This window comes from Orbicella faveolata, unplaced genomic scaffold (genome assembly GCF_042242905.1).
Source record: "Orbicella faveolata isolate gen_17 unplaced genomic scaffold, um_ofav_v1 contig_35, whole genome shotgun sequence".
Taxonomy (NCBI): Eukaryota; Metazoa; Cnidaria; class Anthozoa; order Scleractinia; family Merulinidae; genus Orbicella; species Orbicella faveolata.
Window position 1 is genome coordinate 20,898,562 of NW_028301564.1, and position 24,671 is coordinate 20,923,232.

Genomic DNA, 24,671 nt, shown 5'->3' on the forward strand with positions numbered 1-24,671 from the left:
GATCATACTGGGAAAACTCCATCTTTTCTACTTTGGTTGTTTGATCAATTAACTGAAATTTGCAGATCATAACACTGGTAGACAAATAAACATTACAGTGGTCGATCTAGGACTAGGTTTACACTAAAAGAGTTTTTTTGGATTCGTAAAAGTGCCCGGATTCATCAATTTTAGAGTGTTCGGATTAGTAGGGGTTTACAGTGAAAGGATATTCGGATTCTTAACCGTTTACACACGACGATAACTCCGGACACATTCATGATGGAATGGTTAACAAGCAGTTTGTTGCCTCGACAACGAGAAACAAAATGCCTCCGAAAATAAGGCTAGGGGTAGGTTGAGACAGTCTGAAGTTTTCTTTCAACTCGCTGACCACGGTACTGTTGTCCATCATGCCAGGTCCCTCCAGGAAGTTATTCTGGTCTTTACTTAATATCTAGAACCGTCGAGGTTTTCGTTCGTGCCATCGTCGTCATCTGCGCAGTAAAGTATAAATTGGGTTTCTGAGGAGTATGGCATTACCCATGATAAAAGTGATTACCTACACCCGAAACAGCACGAGGTAATCACCCAGCGACCGCCATCAAATGGCCATCAATGTGCCTACGACTCGACTACGACTGGATCATGTAATCCGCCATTTTCGTTCCACCGCAAACTCAAAAGATCACAGGCGGAAAAATATGCGGATTCGAGAGAAAATCGTTTACACGACAAAACTCTCCAGATTCAAAAGTTTTCGGATTCAAAGTTCCCACTTTTTTCGGATTCGTCCACTTTTGTGTAAACGGCAAAATCAATCCGGCACTGAAACGTTCCGAATTCATCACGAATCCGGAACAATTTCCTCTAGTGTAAACCTACAATCCTGGCCATAAGTTGTTGGGACACCTCCCCCTTTTGCGCGCTAAAACCCTCGATTTCAACTACGTCCTTAACGTTTTAGAACAAAAGATGAATAGAAGCAAGTACAATTGACCCCCCTCCACCCTAGCAAAGTTGCATGAAAACGAAGCTATTCTAAAGACTAGATCGGATGTGGGAAAAAAGGAAAAAGGGACAATAGAAAGTGGTTAGACAGTTGTGTTGGAACCAAACGCGATTGCTGAAAAGTCGCTATTATTGGAATAAGACGTGAATATCTATCTTCTCGTCTCTTTAGTTCGAGAATACTGTTCTAGGAGGCGAACAATTCTTGAAACGTGGCTATTCTGAAGCTGTTGTCAAGGATTTTTTTTCTTCAAGATTTTCATCAACATTGACAGGGGGAGGGGGGTAGGCGGGCTTGCGCGGTTTTGGTCTTAAGAGAGGCTGCCTGTGAAGTCATCTGCCGTAACTGTCCCAACACTTTTGACCAGGATTGTAGTCTTAAATGAACAGCGAACATCCATCTTGTTTTGTTCGCGGAAGTCGGTCACGGAAGAGCGAATTTCAATGAAATATATATATAATTTGATTAAGCAATTAGCCAAAAATAGGTTGGCCGCCAAAACAGTTTAAGGTTTAGCCTAACTCTAACGTTAAGTTTTAAGACTAAAGAAAAAAAGAAAAAAAAGCATTGAGCATTTCAGTTGTTTGAAACAGAAACATTCGCGCACAATGAACTATATGTATAGTACGTGCGTAACCTGGAAAGCAATCCGTCCAGCACAGTAATTGTTCAAATTAACAGTTTACCGAGACACTCGCACTGTCGATGCCTCTTATTTATGATTTAAACTTTTAGGATTTGTTTACTTTACTTTTTCCGACTTTTTAGCAGGAGAAAAGGCACTAAATGTGTTGTTAAATAAGGTTTAACCGAAAATCGATCCGTCGAAATCAATCAACAAATACAAATTTAATCACCGTAGCATTCCTTCAGATCACGTAAGGCTACAAACCAACAATATCAACTTGTCATTACGCTTAACAAATGAACTTAGAACGATTTTCTTTCTAGAACTCGCTCTTGTAATTAAAATGATCAAAGAAAGAACGACAGCTTAAAACGACATAGCAGTAACACCCGAACTCCAAGTAAATTGCTTTTAATTGACGTTTTTAATTAACGAAATTTCCAAAGCGATGACTTTCAAAATATTAAAGTTAAAAGTGGTCCATTATGTTTTTCTTTTTTCACCCAAATGTTCTAAGATAGCCATCTGCGGTTTGTTGGAAACGAATTATGTATTCACGGTGACCGCCCGCGTCACGCAATTGTTTACATTCTCACGGCGGTTCAGGGAAAAATCTATGAGAAGCACAGGCCAAGGCGGGCGACTTAAAACCATTTGCCCAGAGATATTTTTTGATTTTCAAACAGGTGGGTGTACAGTTAACCCGTAGAAAGTGTTTTTATGGCATTTAAAGTTATAGCCCATAGAAAAATATGGCGATATTTTAGTGCTATAATTCGTTTGCAACACATCGTAATATTTTGCGTTTCTGTTCGATCTCGTTTCGGGCTCAAAAGACACCTCGATTTATTTTATTTTTCGCTCAGTCATACCATGAAGACCTGAGCTGAATGTAAAGACCATTGAAAGATTCTTAAGTAGCTGCTGTGCGACGCGCAAAGCAATCAAATTTTCAGAAAATTTAGCATAACAGGAAGAAGATTTTGAGCTCAATCGGGGCAAAATCGTTTTTCGCAAATTTCTCCCCAAAAAAGCTGCATTAGCAGAAACTAACTATGGTCCGTTTGTTTACTAGCTAGGGCCAATCTATTCGTCTTAATCACAGTCAGCCATGTTGGATGCAACGTCACCATTTTTCGCATGAAAGCGAGGCCACGCGTGTTGAAACATCATGGCTGAGTCAGCGAGTACTTTGATTTCTTCAGAGTTTTGGTACTGCAATCTGGTGGACATACCGACAACAATATTTACCTGTGACAGTGACAGTGTATATTGGCTCGGGGAAGTCTACAACAACAGGAGAGGATGACAGTTCCGGTTGGACCTCCATAGAACTTTCCTCACCAGAAGCTTGGCCGAAAGTTGATGCTATGGATTAAAATGAAAAACATAAAAATACTTCTGATTATTTTGCGATTTTAACCAAGGAATGTTTAAAGAAATACCGACAACAATATTTACCTGTCACAGTGACAGGGGACAATGGCATGCTTACATCAAACAATCGCACTCGTGCACGCGGTGGTTCTCGCTTTTCCTGGGTGATCTTGACCAGCAAAAAATACTCGGAACTGCATGCTTCTCCAGAACACGCTTCCCTGTTAAAGTTGTCTGAAAATCCGCTTCCTTAAAGTGTACAGAACATACTCTTGTGCTGTTTGTTATCTGTAGATGGACCAGATCATAATAATTAATGTAAATACATGTGCGCAACAATGGCATCGATAACCTAACCAACTTACCTGGACACTTTTGCCCACGTCTCGCCGTATTTTGACAACCCACTGCTTTCGAATGGCTTCATCACTTGGAAATTGGTGAAAGGTATGATTTGGAATATTTTTAGCGCGATTATTTTTACATTGCGGCACGCAACAGTGATCTCCGTTGGGCATAATTGCAGATGATCGCCTAGTCTCCTCGACGCCGGAAGTTGACTTTACACGCATGGCCTCGCATTGGTGTCAAAAGTACATGACGTCAATCCCAGATGGCTGCTATGCGATAAAGGCGAATGGGCAAAAACTGAGCAAAATCGATTTTTCGACTTGTGCCGTTGTTTGGTCCATAGTTATGGGCACTGGCTCTTAAAAGTAAGCCGCGAGCGTACCTCATTTGCATAATGTTTACAGCCCATCGAGCGAGCGACACATTTTCCCAAAACTCACGATAACTCGTGTTGCGCATGCGCAATTCACGAGTTAAAAACGGAGAAGTGTATACGCCTGAAACTTCTTGTATGAAGGGAACTTCTCCTCGTATTAAGAATATTTGAATAAAACAGCTCTGTAATCGTAAGGTTCGAGATTTTGCCATCGCTTTACGGGCCCGAGAAGTTTCCGGGGCTTTCGAGAAACGGGCCCCTGGTCACATTGTGAGTTTGTAATATACCCGTAGATGGTGAAGATACAAGTGAATGTATGAAAGATCATATATTTGAACTTCGGAGAAAGATATGAAGACATGATTAATATGAGTAAAATTAGCCTGTAACTGCTTGAGACTAAAAGCCATGACTTTAGCAAAGTCCCTGTCCATAAAATTGGAAAATAACTCGGCAAGGGTCGAAAATTCGATTTCGCTCATATTTTCATGGTAGATAGGCTAAGGCATGACAAAAACTACTGGATAGTTTTTTTGACAAAATATCCTTTTATTTCAAAGAAATATGCAAATTACCAAATTCCGTTAAAATCGTCATTTGACGCACCATTTTATTAAACAAGTTTGAGAGCCTCGCATGCAAAACCACATCATTCTTCCGTCTTAAAAACACTCAGATATTTTTGTGCAATGTTTAAATGCGTACTGGGTTGATTTTAGGGAATGTTGCGTTGTCTTTTTGGGTGCAAAATAATTAAATTTCGAAGACATGTATTTCATTCACTTAAAAGTACTTCGTGAAAATAATTAATTTTCACTATGTGCGAAACCTTCAAATGGATTAAGCTTCTGGTGGTTGAATCGACGAAGGATGGTGCACAGATTCCTGTAAAAATTTCTTTGGGCAAATGATTGCGAACGACGCGAGAGCTTTTTAAAGTACGCCAAAAATGCAAATATTTGACCATTCCTTCGTCAAATTTCAATTTCCGGGTTAGACGTATATTTTAGCATGCGCCACATGACTTGACCTATGTTAAGTTGAAATAGACACAGAGCTGATAATTTCGATAATGTTCTAACCTCATTTGCTGTAAAAGGCAGGTCCAAAGCCGATTTGACGTGTTTCTCTCACCATTCGTCGCACATAAAGCAGAAGTTTGCTTTTGTTTACATAACGTCCCATGTACATCGCCAACTGTCAACTTATTTAATGGTCGAATACCATGAATCTGTGACCCTCTTTCGACACATATGATCACCACTGCATCTAAGTCAAAAACGGCTAAGTCATTTGTAGATAGTTGCTTGCTTTGCACTACACCAAAATATTACGTTTAATCATCATAGTTTGAATCCTCGTTTGCAGCGGTTCCTTGTTCGTCACGCAATGCTGTCATCCCATTTTAGGGGGTAAGGGTAGGACAATTTCTATCCTAATACTAATCCTAAGGCTCCGTAAGGCTTGGAACCACTGGGAGCACACAATCGTGTTGAGTAGGAAGAGATTAAATTAAGAAATGAAAAGAATGAATAGTTTACCATTGCCCCTGTTGTTATCTTTTACTCGACCACAGCTACCTACATGACCTGCGAAATACTGTAACGCTAAACTCATACCTAGGTCTTTTCGCGCTGTGCAATTACTTTTGGTTTACATGTAATACAGTGGACTACCCTCGGGGAAATAGGTGGTGACCGCTTAATGGGGCTAGCCGCTTAAATAGAGGTTGGTGTACCTTAAATATTTAATTTTTCACTATCGGGTTATAAATTTCTTGGTGAACATAGAGTCAATTCAAGACAATCATGATCGACGTGTGTTTGAATTATCACTCGTCATGCACCTTCAATTTCAGACTCTTATCTGCCATCGCCCTTTCCAAAATAAAGTTTTTGAATTTTAGGTGGCCGCTTAATAGGGGTAAAGACAATAATGAAACCCTTATCGGAACGACCAAATGGTGGCCGCGGAGGTAACCGGTCAATAGTTGTTTTATTTACAGTATTTTACTGACAATAGGTTTGGACTGTATTGACAACAGTCCTCTATTTTCTGTTACAAACATACCAATGCCTCCACTAAGCAAACAAAATACGCCAAACAAAATAGCATTGCCAGGGCTATTTACTCACGTAATTACTAATTAAATTTAGTCTGTTTTTCTCACGAATTAGACACGTTGTGATTTCCTATTTTTATTTCAGCTAGTTCTTGCTTCACTGATCTATAATTTGTTTATGACGATTTTTTTAAAATTCTAGTGAGTACAGCCACTAGCTTTATCAGCTGTTGTTTGAAACATCAGAACGTACAACAAACGTGATTTGGACCGAGACCACGTACACTATAGAATACGATTATTTAAATATACACATATTATTACATATATGAACAAACAGATGAACAATGATTAAAATGTTTCACTTATCCTGAGAGTGCTCTATACAAAATAGATCAAAATGTGCAGCATATGCCGTGACAGCATTGCGTGATGAACAAATAACGGCTGTAAGATAGTGCTGCGCCGACACGCTTATCAGCAATGGTCAGCGATCGATCAAACGTAATATTTTGGCGCAGTGCAAAGCAAGCAGCTATCTACAAATGACTCAACCGTTTTTGACTTAGATGCAGTGATGTTCATATGCGCAGAAAGATGGTCACAGGTTCATGGTATTCGACCAATAATAGGTTGACCGTAGGCGATGTACGTCGGACGTTAACCTTGTGTAAACAAAAGCAAACTTCTGCTTTATGAACGACGAATGGTGAGAGATCGACTAGAAACACGTCAAATCGGCTTTGGACCTGCCTTTTACAACAAATAAGGTTAGAACATTATCGAAATTATCAGCTCTGTGTCTATTTCAACTTATTATAGGTCACGTCATGTGGCGCATGCTAAAATTAATATATGTCTAACCCGTAAACTGAAATTTGACGACGGATGGTCAAGTATTTGCATTTTTGACGTACTGTGAAAAGCTCTCGCGTCGCTCACAATCATTTGCCCAAAGAAATTTTTACAGGAATCTGTAAACCATCCTTCTGCAAATCAACCACCAGAAGCTTAATCCATTTGAAGGTTTCGCACACGGTGAAAATTAATTATTTTCACGAAGTACTTTTAAGTAAATGAAATACATGTCTTCGAGATTTAAATACTTTGCACCCAAAAAGACAACGCAACATTCCCTAAAATCAAGCCAGTACACATTTAAATACTGCACAAAAATATTTGAATGTTTTTAAGACGGAAGAATGATGTGGTTTTGCTTGCGAGGCTCTCAAACTTGCTTAATAAATAAATCAAATGACGACTTTAACGGAATTTGGTAATTTGCATATTTCTTTGAAATAAAAGGATATTTTGCCAAAAAAACTATCCAGTAGTTTTTGTCATGCCTTAGCCTATCTACCATGAAAATATGAGCGAAATCGAATTTTCGACCCTTGCCGCGAAATTAAGAATTTGTCTGATTTTTACAGGCAGGCTCTCTTAAACACTATTTCATCATAGCTTTTAACATTTGATAAACTAGAGTGGACTAAGTGTAAAACGGAACGCAAAAAACACCTTTCAAAATGCTGCACTAACGCCCCCAATACTAGAAGAGATTACCCTATGGAACCACCCTCAATCGCTGAAAAGAAATACATTTCATTTGAAACCACACGTTTGTGCAAAGGAGCAATATCATCAAGATATCCATGTCTTCTCCGGCAAGGGACATAAACATTTTGATCTAAATAGGGGATTAAGGCTACAGGCATCTCATTTAAATTGGAGTTGTGAGGCTAGATAATTTGCAAGACAATGCCTTCCTGATCCAGTTGATTTCAACATGTATGTTTTGTTAGATTTTGGTTCAGTTTGTTGAAAGATGACAGCAGTTAGTGATGTACATGTTTTTATACCATTTTTAGTTTTTCCTTACTTCTCTTACATATAACTGACGAGATTAAACAAAGCAAAAAACGCATGTTTGGTATTTAAAAAGGGAACACTTAAGCAGGTGGCCCCGAGAGAAGTGCGTTTAAATATTGAATATATGTTTTGTTCGTCACTTGCTAAACATGTAAATTTAGATTTTGGCATAGTTTGTTTTGTTTGTTGAAAGATGACAGCTATTAGCTATGTACATGTTTTTATACCTTTTTTTTTCTTAGTTTTCACCTATTTCTTCATGGCTTTTAACATTTGATAAACTAGTGTGAACTAGGTGTAAAAGGAAACGTAAAAAGAACAGCTTTCAAAATATAACACTAGCACGCACAATACTACAAAAGGTTACTCTATGGAACCACCCTCAATCGCTGGAAATCAATAATTTTATATCGCTCTTTAATGTAAGGTCTGTTCATTGTGGTGTACCTGTTTTCAGAAATTGAAGGAACTCAAGAGCAATCATATTTGGACAGGTATGTTCATTAAGTTTTGGTCTTTCTTGTTTTTAATGAAACAAAGTTTAACCTTTACTTTTTAGATAGATTTCGCTCTTGCTATCGATTTTGACCACTTTTGGCCTGTTTTTGATAGTTTTTGTAACGTTATGTAAAAGTCATGAAATTCAAGATGGCGGATATCCAAGATTGCGGCTGTTCAGACAAAATAGCACTTTTCTACGACTTAGGACGTCATCATTCCATGCTGCGAAAAACGAGGAAATATTTTTGGACGTACTATAAATCGTCCAAGTTTAATTGCCATAATTGTAATACTCTGAAAGTTACATGTTGAGGGCCTCAAGAGCTCCTCAAGCACCACAAAGCCTAATTTGTGCAAAATGTGAAGAGAGTGGAGTAAATATGGAATGCTTGCAGGGGTAGCTCATAGACAATTCAAAGATTTGAAAATTTAAGGTAGCTCTGCCCTCGTACAACGTTTTTTTAACCCTCGGGCGTTACTTCACTTTCATCTCAGTACGTTTCAGTGAGTACTCAACCCCTCTAAAGCTATTCCAGTTAACTCCGTCAGCAAAAGAAGAATGGGATCCTTCAAGGTATAATCCGTTGAGATTCGATCCGTGACAAGTCTTGTACCACCAGGCTCCCTTATGCGTCTGAGGACAGCCACCAGAACTGTCTGAATCCTTCGTGGAGTACGGCTGGTTACTATGAAAGAATAAGAAACCGTTCAGTGCTATTGATTGCTTTCACTGAGCATAAAGTATATTGCCTGATCTAAGCGGGTACCTTAAAACTGACTTTTATGGCTGAGGACCGATACGAGTAGAGGAGAAAAGTAAAAGTTTGTCACCAACTTGGTAGATGCATACTAAATATATAATTTTCACACAGTTGATTCGTACTGTTACTGGGTTACAGAACTGCAATTTGGCGAAACCTTCTTCTTAGTCTTTAGCCTGTTTGTAAAACGTTTTGGTACACCCATAACTTGATCTCATCCCTCATCGTACCCCGCAGGACACCTAGGCCGTAACTTGATGTTTGAAGTTAATTGCTCTTCTTGTCTAGAATGTTTAAGAAATTTAAGGGATAAAAATATTACGAAAACGCGTGCACAAAAACTGACACAAAATATAGGCTAGCAACATTAAAGTGCAATTTGCTTTCAAATTTACCAAATTAGGCAAGCAACAAAAAGAGTTAATAACTATGGTTTTACAATTTATTTCCACATATGGTTGAAGCCTTCTTATTAATTCATTCAGGTCTAGATCTATGTCCATTTCATTACGATTCTGCTAGTTAAGGTAATTCCTCTGAAATAAAAGTGACAATGGATTTTTGTTCAAACTTTGTCCACTGAATATTTGTCATTTGCTAACTTCAATTTTGAAATAAAAAAGGGGGGTGCCCATGTTCATTAAGGAGCAGTAAGGCATTGAAAATGCCCCATTTTGGCATTATTTAATGCTTATTATAGAAACGCATTCCCAGTAATTGTAAAATCTTTGTGAGCCCCGACTCATAAGAAAACGGATTAAACTACAGTCAATACATTGTGTCGGACACAAATAAACATTTTAAGTTTGATTCAGACAGAAAGCTAAATCCTTGATTAAAAATTTGAACCAAATTTCTTGACGTGGTTACCGACTGCAAAATAGAAAAGACCACAGTGTATCTGCTATTTTTCTTATTTATTCAATTTTCAGCAATAGAAATTAGATCAGTCTTCCCTCATGCGAAGCTTATGATTAGTTGATTACAATGACTGGAAAAAAAATTGGGGTGCCCGTGCTCGTTGGTGAGCTAGAGCCATTTTTCAACTGAAAGAGCTCAATATCAAGGGAAATCCGGCATGTTTTCAATATGCGCGTGCACGAGCGCGCGCTAATGACGCCATAAATTATGCGCAGTAAGGATGCGCAATGCAAATGTGAGGAATGACCTTAAGGTAATATTTTGAGAATAGCGTGCAGTTATTTAACTTTTTTGTATAGAGGCCGTCCTTGCAGTTGTCCAATATGAACGAAGTGACATTTTCTTCATCGAATTAGGTACACTTGGTGAGACTTGGGCATGTTGAATCAAATCTGGCTAGCCACTAACGTAGTTTAGATCATCTGAAATTCTTATAGAAATAGAGTTCCCATTTTGAGGGAGACAAGTATTCCTGGATACAATTACCTTGATTCGCAACTGAGTTCGAGATTAAAAGAAATTTTTTACAATAACTGCCTAATTTCTCGCGCGCTGATTGCCTTATATTTATCATCAATAAGAGTACAGACGGATAAAATTTTAATTTATGCAAGCTTTCAACAGTTCAACTTTCAGCTGTCGAACTGTCAACTTTTTAACCAATGGGATTTTATTGACTTTTTTAAGTAGCAAATCAAAAAGCGAGAAAAGCTATTGACAATGTTCGCGTCCTTGTGAATAAAATTCACTTATCTTTGTTTACGGCAAGTTAACGGCGTATTTTCCTTCATTTATTCCCGACATTTAACCATTTTAGGGTCTTGCTATTGTAAAAAACAAATTGACGCCAGTTTTTTATGCGTCTGTCCTCTTATTGATGATAAATTGCGTTATAACATTGTCAAAATTTGACTGCGGAACCACTTGCCTACGGCTCGTTGTTCCACAGCCACTTTGACAATGTTATAATGTAATTTAGCATTAATAAGAGGACAGACGCATAAAAATCTGACGTCAATTTGTTAAGGTTACCGTATACCTTCAGGGGTGTCTCACGTCCAAGCGATGTAGCGCGTCCGGTTTAAGCTGTAGATACCTAAACCCCCATATCAAATTAAAGCTTATAGAGCTGGCTAACAAACCATACCAAAACTTTTGAAATAAAATGAAGTGCCGATTTTTTCACGGCCACTAAATGCGAGCGCCCTAATCACCTTTTGGAAGCTACAAGTCAAAGCGAATTTTGTTTTTCGCCAATTTATTTTTTTCCTCGGTTTCAGGACAAAAAGCGCTAAAAAAGCGTGTCTGCGTTTTGCCACATTCAATTGCAGTAAAAAGTTACAGAACATTTTCAAAATAGGATTTAAAAAAGTGAAGTGATCGTACAAAAATTGCTCTCGGAGAAAAAATATTTCGAAATAAACAATTCGCAGATACGTTTTTGTTTTTTATATGTTAATCTAGCTACTGTCCAAATTTGAGGGCAATCAAACAAATCCCCTTTGAGTTGTAACTCTTTAAAGTGTCTGCTTCAAGCAAAAAAATTTATTCGAGAAAACAGCGCTAAGAAAAATCTCTTGCTTCGCAAACAAACTCCGCCCACAAACGCCTTCAACTGGGTTCTCAGATCACAGAGCCAATCAGCGCTTGGAAAATTTACTACCATTAACTCGCGGTGAAATTTACGCGTGAATCTCGAAAAAACCCTTGCGTTTCGTAATGCGCTCAAGGCGGAGAGATAATTTTTCTGTAGCTCGGTTTTTCTTTAAGCTGGTCTGGCAAAATGGGGAAGACGAAAAAGGATACGAACGCTAGAGTGGCTAGGCGACGAGAACAAACTGAACAAAAGGAAGCGCGGCGGAGCAAATGTGCATGGATAATATTCCAATGGATCTCAATGAGTTGGGCGACTCATCGGTATCGGACTCAACAAAAGAGTCAATGTACACGTCGCTGTTATAGCTGTCGAGTTCCCAAATTTTTACAGAATCTTTCTCTACTCTTGACTCGATCTTTTTGCCCACTTGATACGATAGCTATAGCTTCATCCGCGAGGCCAACTTTCGCTTCTTCACTCATTGATGTGTTTTCATTCGTTCTTCGCTTTCTCGAACTGGTAAACAGAGTTTTCCGTGGTCCATGTTTACTTGTAACTTAATAGAATTACATCTAATACGAAAAATGCTTGGATCTGAGTAGCCAGCCAATTCGTGGTATCCATATATTCCCGCGAAAGTAGTCTCGGTTGATTGCGTACACGTTATAGGGCTGTCAATCAAGAGGGAACTTTTACTTCCGGCCGTAACGTAAAACCTCCATTTCTCCGCCAATATTGAGTTTTTTTTCAATTTTGTTTTCAGAAATTAGAGATTACTCTTCGACCATTACTTTGAACCAAAAATCCAAATTTGAAGAAAATTGCCGATCTGAAGGTATACTGTAACCTTAAATTCACAGTAGTCAATGTCTTCAGTTTTATTTTACACTAATGAAATAGAGAACGCTCTGAAATCTTGGTCATGGTCTCGACATTTTGGTTTAACAAAGGGAGTTATCTCAATATCCCAAATACTACTAGCATTGTTCTTAAATGTACCAGTCTTAGGCAAACACGTTCAAGATTGCTATATTCACAACCTGACTAAAGATACAATAAACAAGCTGACTAAAAGCTGACTTTAAAGTTGACTACAATTACAAAACGTGTACCAAATAACGAATTTCAATTCGTAACATCTTACTTATGATATAAAAGCGAATCACCAGCTGTACCATTGTATCCTCCAATCAAAAGCCGGTACTTATCTCCCTCGTCTGCAACCTTAAAAGTCGTGTACTCAGCGTATCTGATGTCGTCTTCAAAATCCTCCAAATCGACTCTCAGTGAGACGTTACCAGCAGCCGTCAAACGGTGAAGATTGTCGTTTCCGAGCCAGAACTCTCCCTTCAGATTTCCAAAACCATTTTTGTAGGATTCCCATCCAAGAAAGAAGTCAACAGAGCCGTCCAAGCGCCTCTGAAAGACTGTCCAGCCTCCACCGTCCGTGACCATGTCACACAACACTTGCATTGGTTTGCCGCCATCTGGATTGATGGTGTACACGCCACTGGATGTGAAACCATCTTGAAGGAGTAGAACGCAGCTTTTGGGTTCTGTTGATAAAAAAATAATAATAATAAATTCAATTTAAGTATCTATTTTTAATAAGCCTTAACCCAGCGGCAAGAATATCATGAGATATTTCACTTACTGCATGGTTTTCCCGTATAGCCTTCCCTGCATTTGCATCGCACCCTTTTTTCTTGATAGTCGGGAATACACAGTGTGTTCTCCCCGCAGGGAGACCTGTCCGTCTCACAGATGCTCTGTTTGAAACCAAAACAAAATTAGCTCAAAAACCATACACCAGCACAAAGCAAGTGTCAACAGTCAAATTTGAGTTAGAGGGTTGGTGCGCTTGTATCCTGCTGTTTAACAATGGACCGTTTTCATTATGTCGTCAAGGCGTTGTTTCTTAAACAACGTAACAAACTGTTACGTTAACAGTATCCATTTTTTACAGCTACATACAGAATGCGGTTCAGTACGAAGCGCACTTTGAAAGTCGCCGGATGAATCTTGTCAATTTTACGCACAAGTGACGGATAACACGTTCTATAATTTTTCTTGAAAGGAATTTGAAACTGAATTTGGATCGATAACTATGTTAGAGCTCAATACAAAAACGAAGGTCATTTGATTCATTTCTACTGCAGCCTCCAGAACGGAGTACAAATACAGTGTGGTTTACAGCATTTGGCTTGGGGTAATCAGAGTTTTTAAACTTGTAATTACATTTATAATTTAAAATTTTTTTTTTTTCGACTTTATAAAACATCTCTGACAACTCCTGGAGCTAGCTTTTGTTTGCTTTTTTGTTTTTTGTTTTTTCAAAAAAAATGATTAAGGTTGCGACCTTTTAGTTTAACGTTGTCGGCAAAGGTCATCTGTGCTTACGTGATTGCCGATGAAAAACGTTTTTCATTATTAGTCTTCGTTGGTTCAAGAATAACGCTGTGCAATAAATAAATTCTTACTTTAAAGAATGAGGTGGTTTGTTCCGTGGGTGGTAAACAGATTGAGATCTATTTCAAGAGTATGAGTGGCAAATTCTATGTACGGTACAATGCTCTGTCCAACGCCGCAAGATAATTGAAGGCCTGCTGATTCTAACGCTAAAAACACTTAAGAAATCCTTTATTGCGAGCTCTCTTCCGTCTGAATTCACTTAGAAGGACAAATAACTCACGCAGCGCAAGTTGAGAGGGTAATTAATTTAAATCCTGAAGATTGCTTAAGTGAGTCGAAAACATTTAGGCGTTGCTGTTGTTGTTGTTGTTTTTTGTTGTTGTTTTTGTTTTCTTTGCTTTCTCAGTTTAACTTATAGAGGGAACATTATGTACAAATACTAGTAAATAATTATATACTATCTACTCTGGCCGAGTAACTCAGTCTAAGATAACTTGTAGTCCATAACTACCGGCGCTTGATTTAATTAGGGTTACCGTATACCTTCTGTAGATATCTAAGCCTCTATATCAAATGATTAAAGCTTATAGAGCTGGCTATCAATCTATACCAAAATTTTAGAATGCGGTTAATTGTCGAATTTTTCACGACCTCTAAACGCGAACGTTCGAATCATCCGGCTTTTGGGTCCCTTTTGAAGGCTATCAAGTCAAAAGGAATTTGTTCGGACAGTAGCTAGTTTGACATACAAAACACAAAAAACGTGTGGGCGAATTTTTTATTTCCGAATATTATATCTCCAAGAGTCATTTTGCTATGATCACTCCATATTTTTTTAAATTCTATTTCGGAAATGCTTCGCTAATTTTCACTGAAATTGAATATGGTAAATCGCAGACATTTTTTTATTTGGGTCCCGAAACTGAGGGACAAATTTATTAAACAAGCCGGCGAAAAACAAAATTCGCTTTGACTTGTAGCTTTCAAAAGGTGATTCGGACGCTCGTATTTAGAGGTCGCAAAAAAACTCGACAATTCATTTTATTTCAAAATTCTGGGTATAGTTTGATTGCCAGCTATCGTTTGATAAATATACAACATGACTTGATTTATAGTTTTGTCAAATATTCAATGTTGTCTTCAGAAAGGTCATTACATCGTGATTCGTCGTAAACTTTAAGAGACAGCTTGCTTATTTGGGTAAGGCTAAATTCGAATTATTACAGGCTCAAAAGTACTTCTAATTAGAAGGAGAGGGGCTACCTTCACACGAATGATAACGACAAATCTATAGATATTTTAAAAAGTCTTCTAAGCGCTTGTCGAGAGAGGTCAGCATGGTTCAATGATTACCTTTATTCCTCTGTAACGAAAATCTTCAACTTCTGAGAAGTTAACGCGACCAACAAATCGATCAGAGTCGCTCAGTTGACATAAGAATCTCCCAGAGCTGTCCTCCACCGTTCCAAAGTTGTAAGACTGACATTGTTTTTCCTCCACGCACTCCAACCGACAAGAACTTTCCGAGTCCACTTTTGTTTCGCTTATCACGCTTCCATTTAACTTCCATCCTTCCATCGCCTTAGCAAAGTTACCAGCTTTAAAACTGGGCTGTGAAATACGGCTGATTCCAAACACGGCTGTGGCTGTGCCAAGGAGAAATATCATCAAGGCATGCATTTCCTGTCGACAAAGGAATGTCAACGTTTTGACTTAAATAGGGGATTAAGGCTTAGCCAGCTCAGTTAAATTGAATCGAGGTATGCGTGTAGATAATTACTGGACAATGCCGTTATGATCCAGCTGATGTTAGCGTATTTTTTACTTTTATTTAATGGTTACTTTGTTGTTTGTTTTTATTAACTGCCACAACGGAGAAAAAAGAGAAAAATTGTTATTTTTTATTACTTGTCTCCCTTACTTCAGTTCAAAATTGACGAGATTTTGCGACGCACAAAACGCTTGTTTGGTAATTAAGGACATTAAAACGGGAACACTTGGCAGGTGGCTCTGAGAAAATAATGAATTTACGTTGCCCAGTTTAAACACATTTAAAACGTTTGATTTGTCGCTTGCAAAAAATGTAAGTTTGTTTCGGATAGTGCTCAAATAGTTGAAACTAATAACACAGTTACAACTGATATCAGCACCAGATGCAGAAGTTGTCTTGTTTATTCATGACAGTTTATGAGGTTGGTGGTACAAAGTGTATTCTCATTTGCAACACGCACGCAAATCCTGAAAACTATATTTACAAAAGCATTACAAAGGGCTGGTTTCAAGAAGCTAGAGTAGCTCTCGGCTACGCCTCGAGCAACTCTTCTCTTTCGTGCTCTCCAAACTTCCCGCGCGCACGCATAACTCGATGTACGTACGCCCAAGCATGTTGTCAAAGTAATCAGTGATCAAAGAACTGAAAAAAAGAACTATACGAGCTTATGAAGGATACAGCTAGTCAGTTAAGGTATTATCAAGTTCGCTAGCCTGCGAACAGGCTCCCAGTGAGGGCGGAAAAAAAATTCGGCGAGCGAAAGCGTGATTCCGTGAGCGAAGCAAGTGGGAGTCGGAGCGTGAATCCGCGAGCGAAGCGAGTCGGACGCGGGGGAGCCTGTAGACATTGTTTTTGATACGCCGTTCCGCCCCTTGGTGATTAGCCTGTTACAAATCAGTCAAGTAGGTAATTAAACCTGTCAAAATTGATGGTTTTTCCCGCGCTGATATATCGGCTTTTTATAGCATTCTACCGCACGCGGGTTTTGCGGTAAGGGGAAATGCAAGGCGAACGGGAACGTATTTGCCGTTTCTGCAAAAAGTTATTAAATCCGCTTGAAGGGAAAAGAGTGCCGGTGGTGTCAGTTTTTAACAGGGTAAAAAACAAAGAACTGACTGGGGTTTCTGGTCAAGAGAGTGTGGTTTTGGCTGCCGAAGTTGAAAAGCTAGGACATTGTTTAGACCGTGGAATGAATTTCCCTGAATTGTCTTGCCTTTCTTGTGCCGGGCATGTCGTTCGCGTGGTTTATTCTTGTACAGTAACAACAAGCCGACATGCACATAACAGCGGAAACCATGCAGACCTATGACCTATAAAAATTTGCCATAGCACGATCTAACGGCTCAACTCCACTTAAAATTCCTCCTTATTACACAACATGAAGTGCCCTTCATGAACACGAGTGAAGCGACAAGAAAGGTCGAGTGACCGAACAGAGAACGGCAAATGTACAAATGTCACGAACCGTAGAAGTCGTGTATGCTAGTCAACCCCATTTTACACAGAGATGTGATGAAAATGTTGCAAAGAATTGCTCAAAGCTGCCTCGAATTCCACGTCAGTGAACTGTAAATTGCACGCAGAAGCCATCTTTGTCGGTCGCGGCAAGAATTATGCAAATTTACATGCAGTTGTCAAGATCTGTCAAATATTTATCTCAAAGCTTCTCAAAGCTGTCAACAGTCATCGATTCAACCAATCAGATCTTGATACCAGGAGCTGGTATCACGGAACGGCGCCATCAATGGAATGTCTACAGGCTCCCCCGTGCACTCCCTCGTCACCAGACAGCTCTCGGCTCGTCCCGCTCGCCCTGTTCTACACTCGGCTAGCTCGCTCTGAAACCAACCGGGAGCCTGTTTGCAGGCTACAAGTTCGCAAGGGCAGAGGGAGATGTTTCCTATATTTGGACCCCATGGGATAGTACTGTTTCAGCTAACAGCAAGGCCATCTTACTGGTTCTAATTCCCGCGGATTATTAATAATAACCGTGACATTTCTACAGCGCCAATCGACTAATCATTCAAGGCGCTTTACAACAAAAAGGAGTAAAAACAGTTGAAAAAATTTGACAGATTAAAAAAGCCTCTTTGTAAAAATGTAAGTTAAAATGTTTCATATGTTTTGGCCGGTGGATGGAAAAATTAAGAATTAAAGTTCGTTAATTGACGAGGATAGAGCTGTGTCTTGTAAAGGGAAGTTCCATAACAGTCCATCATCTCTACCGTCATGTTATTGACCGCGACGTGTACCACTGCAAATCCTCCACCTCTGAAGTAGTCAGCCCAGAAAAACAGCGAGCTACCTTCAGGTACTTTATCTTTGTTGCTAGTGTCGTAATCTACTATGGCGCCTGCTCCAATAACAAAATACGCAACAGTGGAGGTCGGCTCTTTCAGGTGCTACAAGTCGTCATTCAGGAAAATGCCAAGTATAAGGAAAGACATAAGTTGAATAGAGTTAGTAAAGTGGCTTTTGCCGATACTACTTAATAATTAAATTATTACCTCGAGCTTCTATGAGATTATAGCTGATGAGGATGAAGTTAGGTTAATTATTTCGCAATTATTTCACTACGTATAACACTTGTATCTGAGTTTCGCAACGTGACAGAACATTTTTCTCAATGAAAACCTGACGAACGACCTGCGCCATTTGTGCTGAAATAGGCTGGAAGACGAAACCTCACCAGAACGTCTTGACCGGCGGAAAGGAAAAATGTTTATCAAAAGACGAGCTAGTAGGCATCACGATTAGGTCAACTCATGATAGTTTAAATATTATTTTCCCTGGCCTTATCTGTTGTTTTGATAATAGGAAGCACTCTTGGAACTCTAGGATGACCACAGGGAGCACACAATCTTGTTGAATAGGAAGAGAGTAAATAAAGAAATGAAAAGAACGAGTAGTTTACCTTTGTCCCCTGTTGTTATTTCTTACGCGACCTTACAGAGAAAACCGCTACTTTCAAGTCCTGCGTAACACTGTAGCGCTAAACTCGTACATAGGCCTTTTCGCGTTCCGCATAAATTTTTTTTTTTTTTGCTTTATATATAACATTGACATTTGTCAATGTTATATGTAAAGCAAAACAAAAATTCCTTTGAGTCACGCGCTCGAGCGGCGAAGAGCAGAGCGATCCGGCGGGAATTAGGAGCCTGGTGAAGGAGCGCCAACTTTCTCGTCTCGCGGCTTCGCCGCTCGATTTCGCGCTCGCGGTTACGTCGCGCGTGCTTGTGCTCCAACGTGAGCCAGCTCGCAAGCTACGCGAGAGAGCAAAAAGACAATCGCTGCGAAAAAGAAAGAGTGCTCTCCTTTATTTCATTTGCGCCCGCGCACGTCTTCTCGTTCTTACGCGCTACTCCAACTCACGCCATTTTTTAATAGCGCACCAGCTGCACAGGCTAAAGAAAGCAGCAAAAATGCAACACGAGACCTTTCAACGTTAAATCTGATGAAAGAACACACTCACCTGAAGATTGTGATCGTGTCCATTGATATAGGCAGTCACGTGATAGGTTTGTAACAAGGGTCTCAGTCGGTCAACTAAACATTTAGTGGGACCATGCTCAGCAATGGACCACACTGGGTAATGGCCTCCCACAATCAGATAATGAGCTGTTGATGAACGAAGAGTCGACTCCAGCCAATCCCACTGCGTTTCGGCATCCTCGATTGACAGAGGCCCTAAAATTTGATGCGAAAAAAAAAAATGATTTCTGAGCATTCTTAGCTCCAGTTCTGTAGATTCCTTTACAGATTAAGGCGCTGCATGTCTGTTATGATGTTACAAAATTATTATATGGCTAGATCCGTGTTGTGCTGTGATTGGCTACCCAAGCGAGCAAGATGGCGCTATCTTGTCCGCTCGGGATTGTCTGCTGTGTCTCGCAAGAAAAAAAGTGTTTCTTTTTCCATATAATAAATCCTTTATTGACCAAGCTTGTGCGGTCAAGATGTCTGGATATTGGCCTCGTTCGTTCGTTTTTGCGTGTTTATGGACCGCAACTCCGTCTCGGTCCATAAACACGCAAAAAAAAAAAACTTGGCCAATATCCAGCCATCTTGACTGAACAAGCTTGGTCAATGCATTACCTGTATATCCTGTGCAAGGGTTCAAGGTGCAAGAGTGCGCACGTACTAGCTAGCTCTATCTATCTTAGGTCCAAACCCATTACTCTTTTAATGACATTAAATGATACATTAAATGATACCTTCAGGTTGTGTAATTGAGCTGTCATCAGTGATACCACAAAGTAGCACTGTGTCCACAAGAACCAACTGCAATTCCTTCTCAGAACCTTAAAAAGAAAGGCAATTGGGATTAATCAACCACAAAGAGGGTCAATTATCGAGAGCATAACATTTTCTTACCAGGGATTGTCCAAGACTTGGTGTAATACAGGGCTGGAAAATTCCAGCGCTCAGATCGGGAACTGTATGCAATCTGGGCTGACGCGTTGCCAAGGTGATCATGATTTCCCGCGCAAAAATACCATGGAGTCATCAGCGACTTGGCGGTGAACACATCTTCAAATGTTTCTTGAAACCTCCTGTCATCGACGTTTTTTACTCCTTGGTCATAGAAGTTATCACCTGAGAGAAGTCACTGGATAAATATATTTATTTTCCCTTAAAGCTGTGGTGTTTCCGACCATACTCTCTAACACTTATCGATTGAGTGTTTGACCAAGAACCTCTTCTAAGCAAGAGACACGTTGGCGCTTTGTTAGACTGCGAGCAGTCTCTCTTTTGCTCAAAAATCCGTGGAGAAAAACGTAAAGAAGAACATTAGAAGTGAGTGATCGTGAGCGTGCGAGGGTGACACGCGAAGCTTGTTGCCGCAAGTAGCGCTACTCGCAGCTCGCATGTCACGCTCGCAGTCACGCGCGCGCGTTCACTTGTTTTACGTTCTTCTCTGCGGATTTCCGAACAAAAGAGAGACTGCTCGCAGTCTAGCGTTCTGTAACAACTTACAGATAGTTTGGGTCGCGTATAAGAACAAATAATAAGGTAATCCACATTCCCTTAACATAGCATATCTTGAGGGCATTTGCAAGTTTGGAATTTTTTCCACACCACAGTGGCCTATAACAAGCCAATCTGCTTGATCAAAAATCTCGCATTTGATAGCATTTTTGTCCGTCAATTTGCTTGGTTCAAAAGAAGCTTTTTGTTGAATATTTGACTCTCTAGCTTTGAGGTTCCCTCTCGTCTCTCGCCGAGCAGAGAGAGAAGACAATCTCTGTCTCACAGGGTACATATCTTTAGCAGTACATCTTGATATTTTTTTTTAAGTGCGGGTCCCTCACTAACCTGCAGGAAAGAAATTGGACATCTAACTTTGGGTTTCCACATATGACGAGCGCTTGCCTTATTGCCTTCTTTATTCTTGACTGATGTTATCTTTTCACTTTGTAGTGTCGCATGCGCACGGAAAGAACGAGGAATGCAACACTGAAAAAACTGTAGAATGGCCGTGAAAATCAGGTTGATTCTCCTTGCTGTTATATCCTAAGGTTCTTCTATTGAGATTCGAGCGAGTTCCGCAGGATGTGGTCAAAACATTCCTTAAGGACGGTGCCTACTTTTGTTAGTGCGCACACTTTCTGCGCATCACGCAAGCCATGGTTTAGCTCCACACGCGCGCTGGGGCTGACATTTGACGCAATCAACTACGCTATCACGTACACGACTAAAATGAAAGCAAAATTTTCCTACTGTGACCAAATCAAGTTTAATGAACCTGTGCTTACACCAGGAACAACAGAATAGCAGCATATCGCTAACCACTACTTGTTTACGTCTTCCAGCTGAAAACGTAGCTGTTATCTGTCGAAAATTATTCTGAAATCCAACTGTAAACATGTACCTGCAGATGGCGTAGTGCGCGTGCAAAACAAGTGCGAGATACGCAAATGTCTTACTTACTGGGGAGGTGACAGGAAAAAAGGTAACGGGCACCGTAAAAGTTTTCAAAAAAGATCAGTAACTTAAAAAAACGCGTGGTTACCCCTACATTTTATGTTATGAAATCGAAGTGGCAAGTCTATTCAACACGTGATTAGTTTCTGGTTGTGAGCGAAAGGTATTAAGACTGTATTTTAGCTGAACCAGAGGAAGGCTGTCAGATACGCTAAAAGCGCTTTGCAACGATTTTGTTATTAACCTGGCGCAAAAACCTTTGCAATTAGTAGGCACCGTCCTTAAAGGAGCGGCGTCACGGTTTGCGCATCTTGAGAAATTTAGCCTAGAATTTTCAAACTCGTTGCTTGTAATCCGGTCGTGTCAAATATCTTCTCCATCCTTAACCATCCTTGTTCCTTTAAGGTTTATTATTATCTCTTCGGTGTTTTCCAAACTGTTATTCTTAGATTTCCTTCAGGCTACAGATATCACCAAAATAAATCAAAATAACGTGACTGAAATCCTTTAATTTGGCAGTATATATTTAGCCTCCCCAGGTGCGTGACGTCGGAGTCATAAGAAAGCGACTGCGTATGACTGATGTTTGAGGCTATTTCAATTTCAATTTCAATTTATTGAGGGTCTCAATGGGGTAGTGGCTTTTACGCCTAATGGCTAAATTTTTGGCCCTTCTACGACTAACGGGTAATTTTTTCTCGTCACGGTTAACTAGAATTAATTATTATAATATAATAATTAACTGGAAATATAATAGTTAATTTCCGTTGGTGTGGAGCATGGCCAAATCATGAAAAGTATAGGGAACATATGTTCTCGGTTGACAAGAAATAAATTCGTCTGGTCCACAAATACACATATGTCCTGTACTGTGGGATGTGGAAATTTGGAACTTTTAATTTCTAAGAAATAAGACAAGGAATTCTATTTGCCTGTATATGGTTAGGCGTTTAAAACATGTTGTTCTTGTTGTTCTTTTGAAATAATGATTATCATGGTTCTTTTTACATTTTTCATGAGGCTTACCGTTTTACGCCGTCTTAAATATCAAAATGCGTCCACTCTTTGGCCTGCCCCCCCCCCCCCCTAGCCTCGTTATCATCGCTCTACTAGTGACCAAATAACATTACTCAAATTCTTCTAAAATTCCATGGGAACGCAGTCTAATGTATGGCAATATTTTGTGAAACTGGGTACAATTTAAGATTTATGCGTCCTTTCCTCTTAGCTAGCACAAACAAAATTCATGCCTACCGAGCGCTACGGTGAATTGCGTTCCAAGCTGTTCTGCTAATTTGCCCATGCCTTTACTGACCGCTGTCTCGTACGGGGTTGTGTAGGGCCACCAGTCACTCTCTCCTCCCCAATCACCGAGCACAAGAAATCTCAGTTCCTCGCAACGTACAAGTGTCACACACACAAGCAATGAGACAAGAATCTGTGAGCTGGCCATGATGAAATGAATACCTCCAGTGGACAACGGATAAATGCTATCAAAACAGTTCTGTTTTATAATAGACTCGAACTTCCGGTACAAAGGTCTAACGTCATGCAATCAACTTTCCTTTCGTCACGTGAAACTCTCCGCAAAAACTGTACGAATGAATGAGTTGCCAGTAATCGGACACCCGTGTTTGCGCGAAGAACTCTGGGATCGTCAGGGGGCAAACATTGCTAGTCGCTAGAAGGAAATGTATGGCGAAAAGTTGTTTCGAGGTACAAGAAAACGATTTTTGAGAGAGATCAACGCTTTTTCGCCGTCGTTTTTATCGCAAATGGATTTGGGCAATGTTGATATGTGGAATATGTAAGTTTTTCTTTGAATAACCGTGAAATGTGTGACCAAATCTACCGATAAACTCCGTTGCTTGCGTGAGGTTTATTGTGAAATTTACATCGCGTAATGGTCTGAAAATATTACAAAATTATTTAGGTATAAATCGAAAGGAAATAACCCAGTAAAGCCTTTTAAGTTGTGTACAGGCTACTTTTGGCTATTTGAAAGCTCAGTCGTACAAATAGTACTGGAAATAAGCCCGGTGGCGATCATTGTACTGTCTGGGGTTGATTTAATGACAAATGAGTCCGCGCGACTCATGCTGTGTGGCTACTGTGTTGCTCAAAGCCTTTGTTTTGCTTTTACAAGCACGTATTTCAGTAATTTTCCTTTTCTATAACAGATCAAGGGTAGCTCCTTGAATATATCTCTGAGTATTTGTATTTGAAAGTGCCATTTGTGCGCGATTATGCTTTCCAAAGTTTGGTATTGACGGTTGAGTGAAATTGCCCGACACAAAGGGTAGTAGTTCCTTCTGCAATTTTCGATTTCTGTTTTAGAGCTTCTTTTCTGTCTTAATATTTAACTTCTCGGAGGGTCTTTTCTACCATTTGCTCCGGGTAGCCTCTCGAGATCAGTCGTGTATTGAAATTTTAAATATTCTCTTCAATGTATTTCACAACAAACCTCACGCAAGCAAAAGGGAGTTTATCGGTAAATTTTATCCCTTATTTCACGGTTATTCAAACAAAAACTTACATTTTCCATGTATCAACATTGCCAAAATCCATTTGCGATAAAACAACGGCGAAAAAGCGTTGATCTCTCCCCAAAACCATGTTTTTGGGCGTCGAAACAACTTTTCGCCATACATTTCCTTCTAGCGACTTGCAATGTTTGCCCCCTGACGATCCCAGAGTTCTTTCCGCAAACACAGGTATCCGATTACTGGCAACTCATTCATTTGATATTGGGGAACCAGCTGATACTCTTTTACTGATCTCAGAAATTGTTGGGACCGAAAACGGTATACGAAGGCATTGTTAGAAGAGCGGGGTGAATAAAGGTTGCAAATCCGCCGATACGCGATCCGTGTAATGTTTGCCGGCGCCAAATCTGTCAATCCGCCAATTTTTGTCGTTCAAATCCGGGGCCACATTGTTTGATAACTTTTTATCGATTAAGTTTTGCTTTTGCTCTCTCTTCGATCCCGTTGGCTAGGGTACTCCTTCATATTACTAACGTCAGTATAGTTATTTTTTATTCTGACCGTTTATGGCCAGCTATGATTATAGAGTTTGTATAGATCCTTTTTATGAATGGCTGCCGAGTTAAAATTCTTTTTGCTTGCC

General features: G+C 39.7%; 3 protein-coding genes and 1 long non-coding RNA gene across 4 annotated transcripts in view; 1 reads left to right on the plus strand and 3 right to left on the minus strand.

Moving 5' to 3' along the window:
- Nucleotides 1-24,671, plus strand: part of LOC149103707 (uncharacterized) — a 153,962-nt gene that overhangs the window by 125,786 nt on the left and 3,505 nt on the right. The window lies entirely within an intron of this gene.
- Nucleotides 2,015-3,355, minus strand: LOC149103714 (uncharacterized). Its single transcript, XR_016202213.1, has 2 exons — nucleotides 3,081-3,355; nucleotides 2,015-2,987 (listed from the first exon to the last, which is right to left on the minus strand). It is a non-coding gene; the product is annotated as an uncharacterized LOC149103714 (long non-coding RNA).
- On the minus strand, nucleotides 8,417-15,526 carry LOC110064031 (microfibril-associated glycoprotein 4-like). Its single transcript, XM_089273553.1, has 4 exons — nucleotides 15,200-15,526; nucleotides 13,089-13,203; nucleotides 12,579-12,990; nucleotides 8,417-8,841 (listed from the first exon to the last, which is right to left on the minus strand). The coding sequence occupies exons 1-4, from the start codon at nucleotides 15,524-15,526 to the stop codon at nucleotides 8,631-8,633; spliced, it is 1,065 nt and encodes a 354-aa protein (XP_089129679.1). The 3' UTR covers nucleotides 8,417-8,630.
- LOC110050071 (tartrate-resistant acid phosphatase type 5-like) lies at nucleotides 15,990-23,370 on the minus strand. Its single transcript, XM_020755940.2, has 5 exons — nucleotides 22,797-23,370; nucleotides 19,992-20,213; nucleotides 19,832-19,918; nucleotides 19,090-19,304; nucleotides 15,990-18,019 (listed from the first exon to the last, which is right to left on the minus strand). The coding sequence occupies exons 1-5, from the start codon at nucleotides 22,993-22,995 to the stop codon at nucleotides 17,762-17,764; spliced, it is 981 nt and encodes a 326-aa protein (XP_020611599.1). The 5' UTR covers nucleotides 22,996-23,370; the 3' UTR covers nucleotides 15,990-17,761.

Excerpts from the sequence above, each read along its gene's own strand:
- LOC110050071 (XM_020755940.2), bottom strand. The coding sequence starts at position 22,995 with ATGGCCAGCTCACAGATTCTTGTCTCATTGCTTGTGTGTGTGACACTT. Across the intron at positions 19,305-19,831 it reads CTCAATTACACAACCTGAAG|GGCCTCTGTCAATCGAGGAT; the intron begins GTATCATTTAAT and ends ATCAAATTTTAG. Across the intron at positions 18,020-19,089 it reads GACACGATCACAATCTTCAG|CACCTGAAAGAGCCGACCTC; the intron begins GTGAGTGTGTTC and ends GACGACTTGTAG.
- LOC110064031 (XM_089273553.1), bottom strand. The coding sequence starts at position 15,526 with ATGCATGCCTTGATGATATTTCTCCTTGGCACAGCCACAGCCGTGTTT. Across the intron at positions 13,204-15,199 it reads TTCGTTACAGAGGAATAAAG|AGCATCTGTGAGACGGACAG; the intron begins GTAATCATTGAA and ends GGTTTCAAACAG. Across the intron at positions 12,991-13,088 it reads CTATACGGGAAAACCATGCA|AACCCAAAAGCTGCGTTCTA; the intron begins GTAAGTGAAATA and ends TTTTATCAACAG.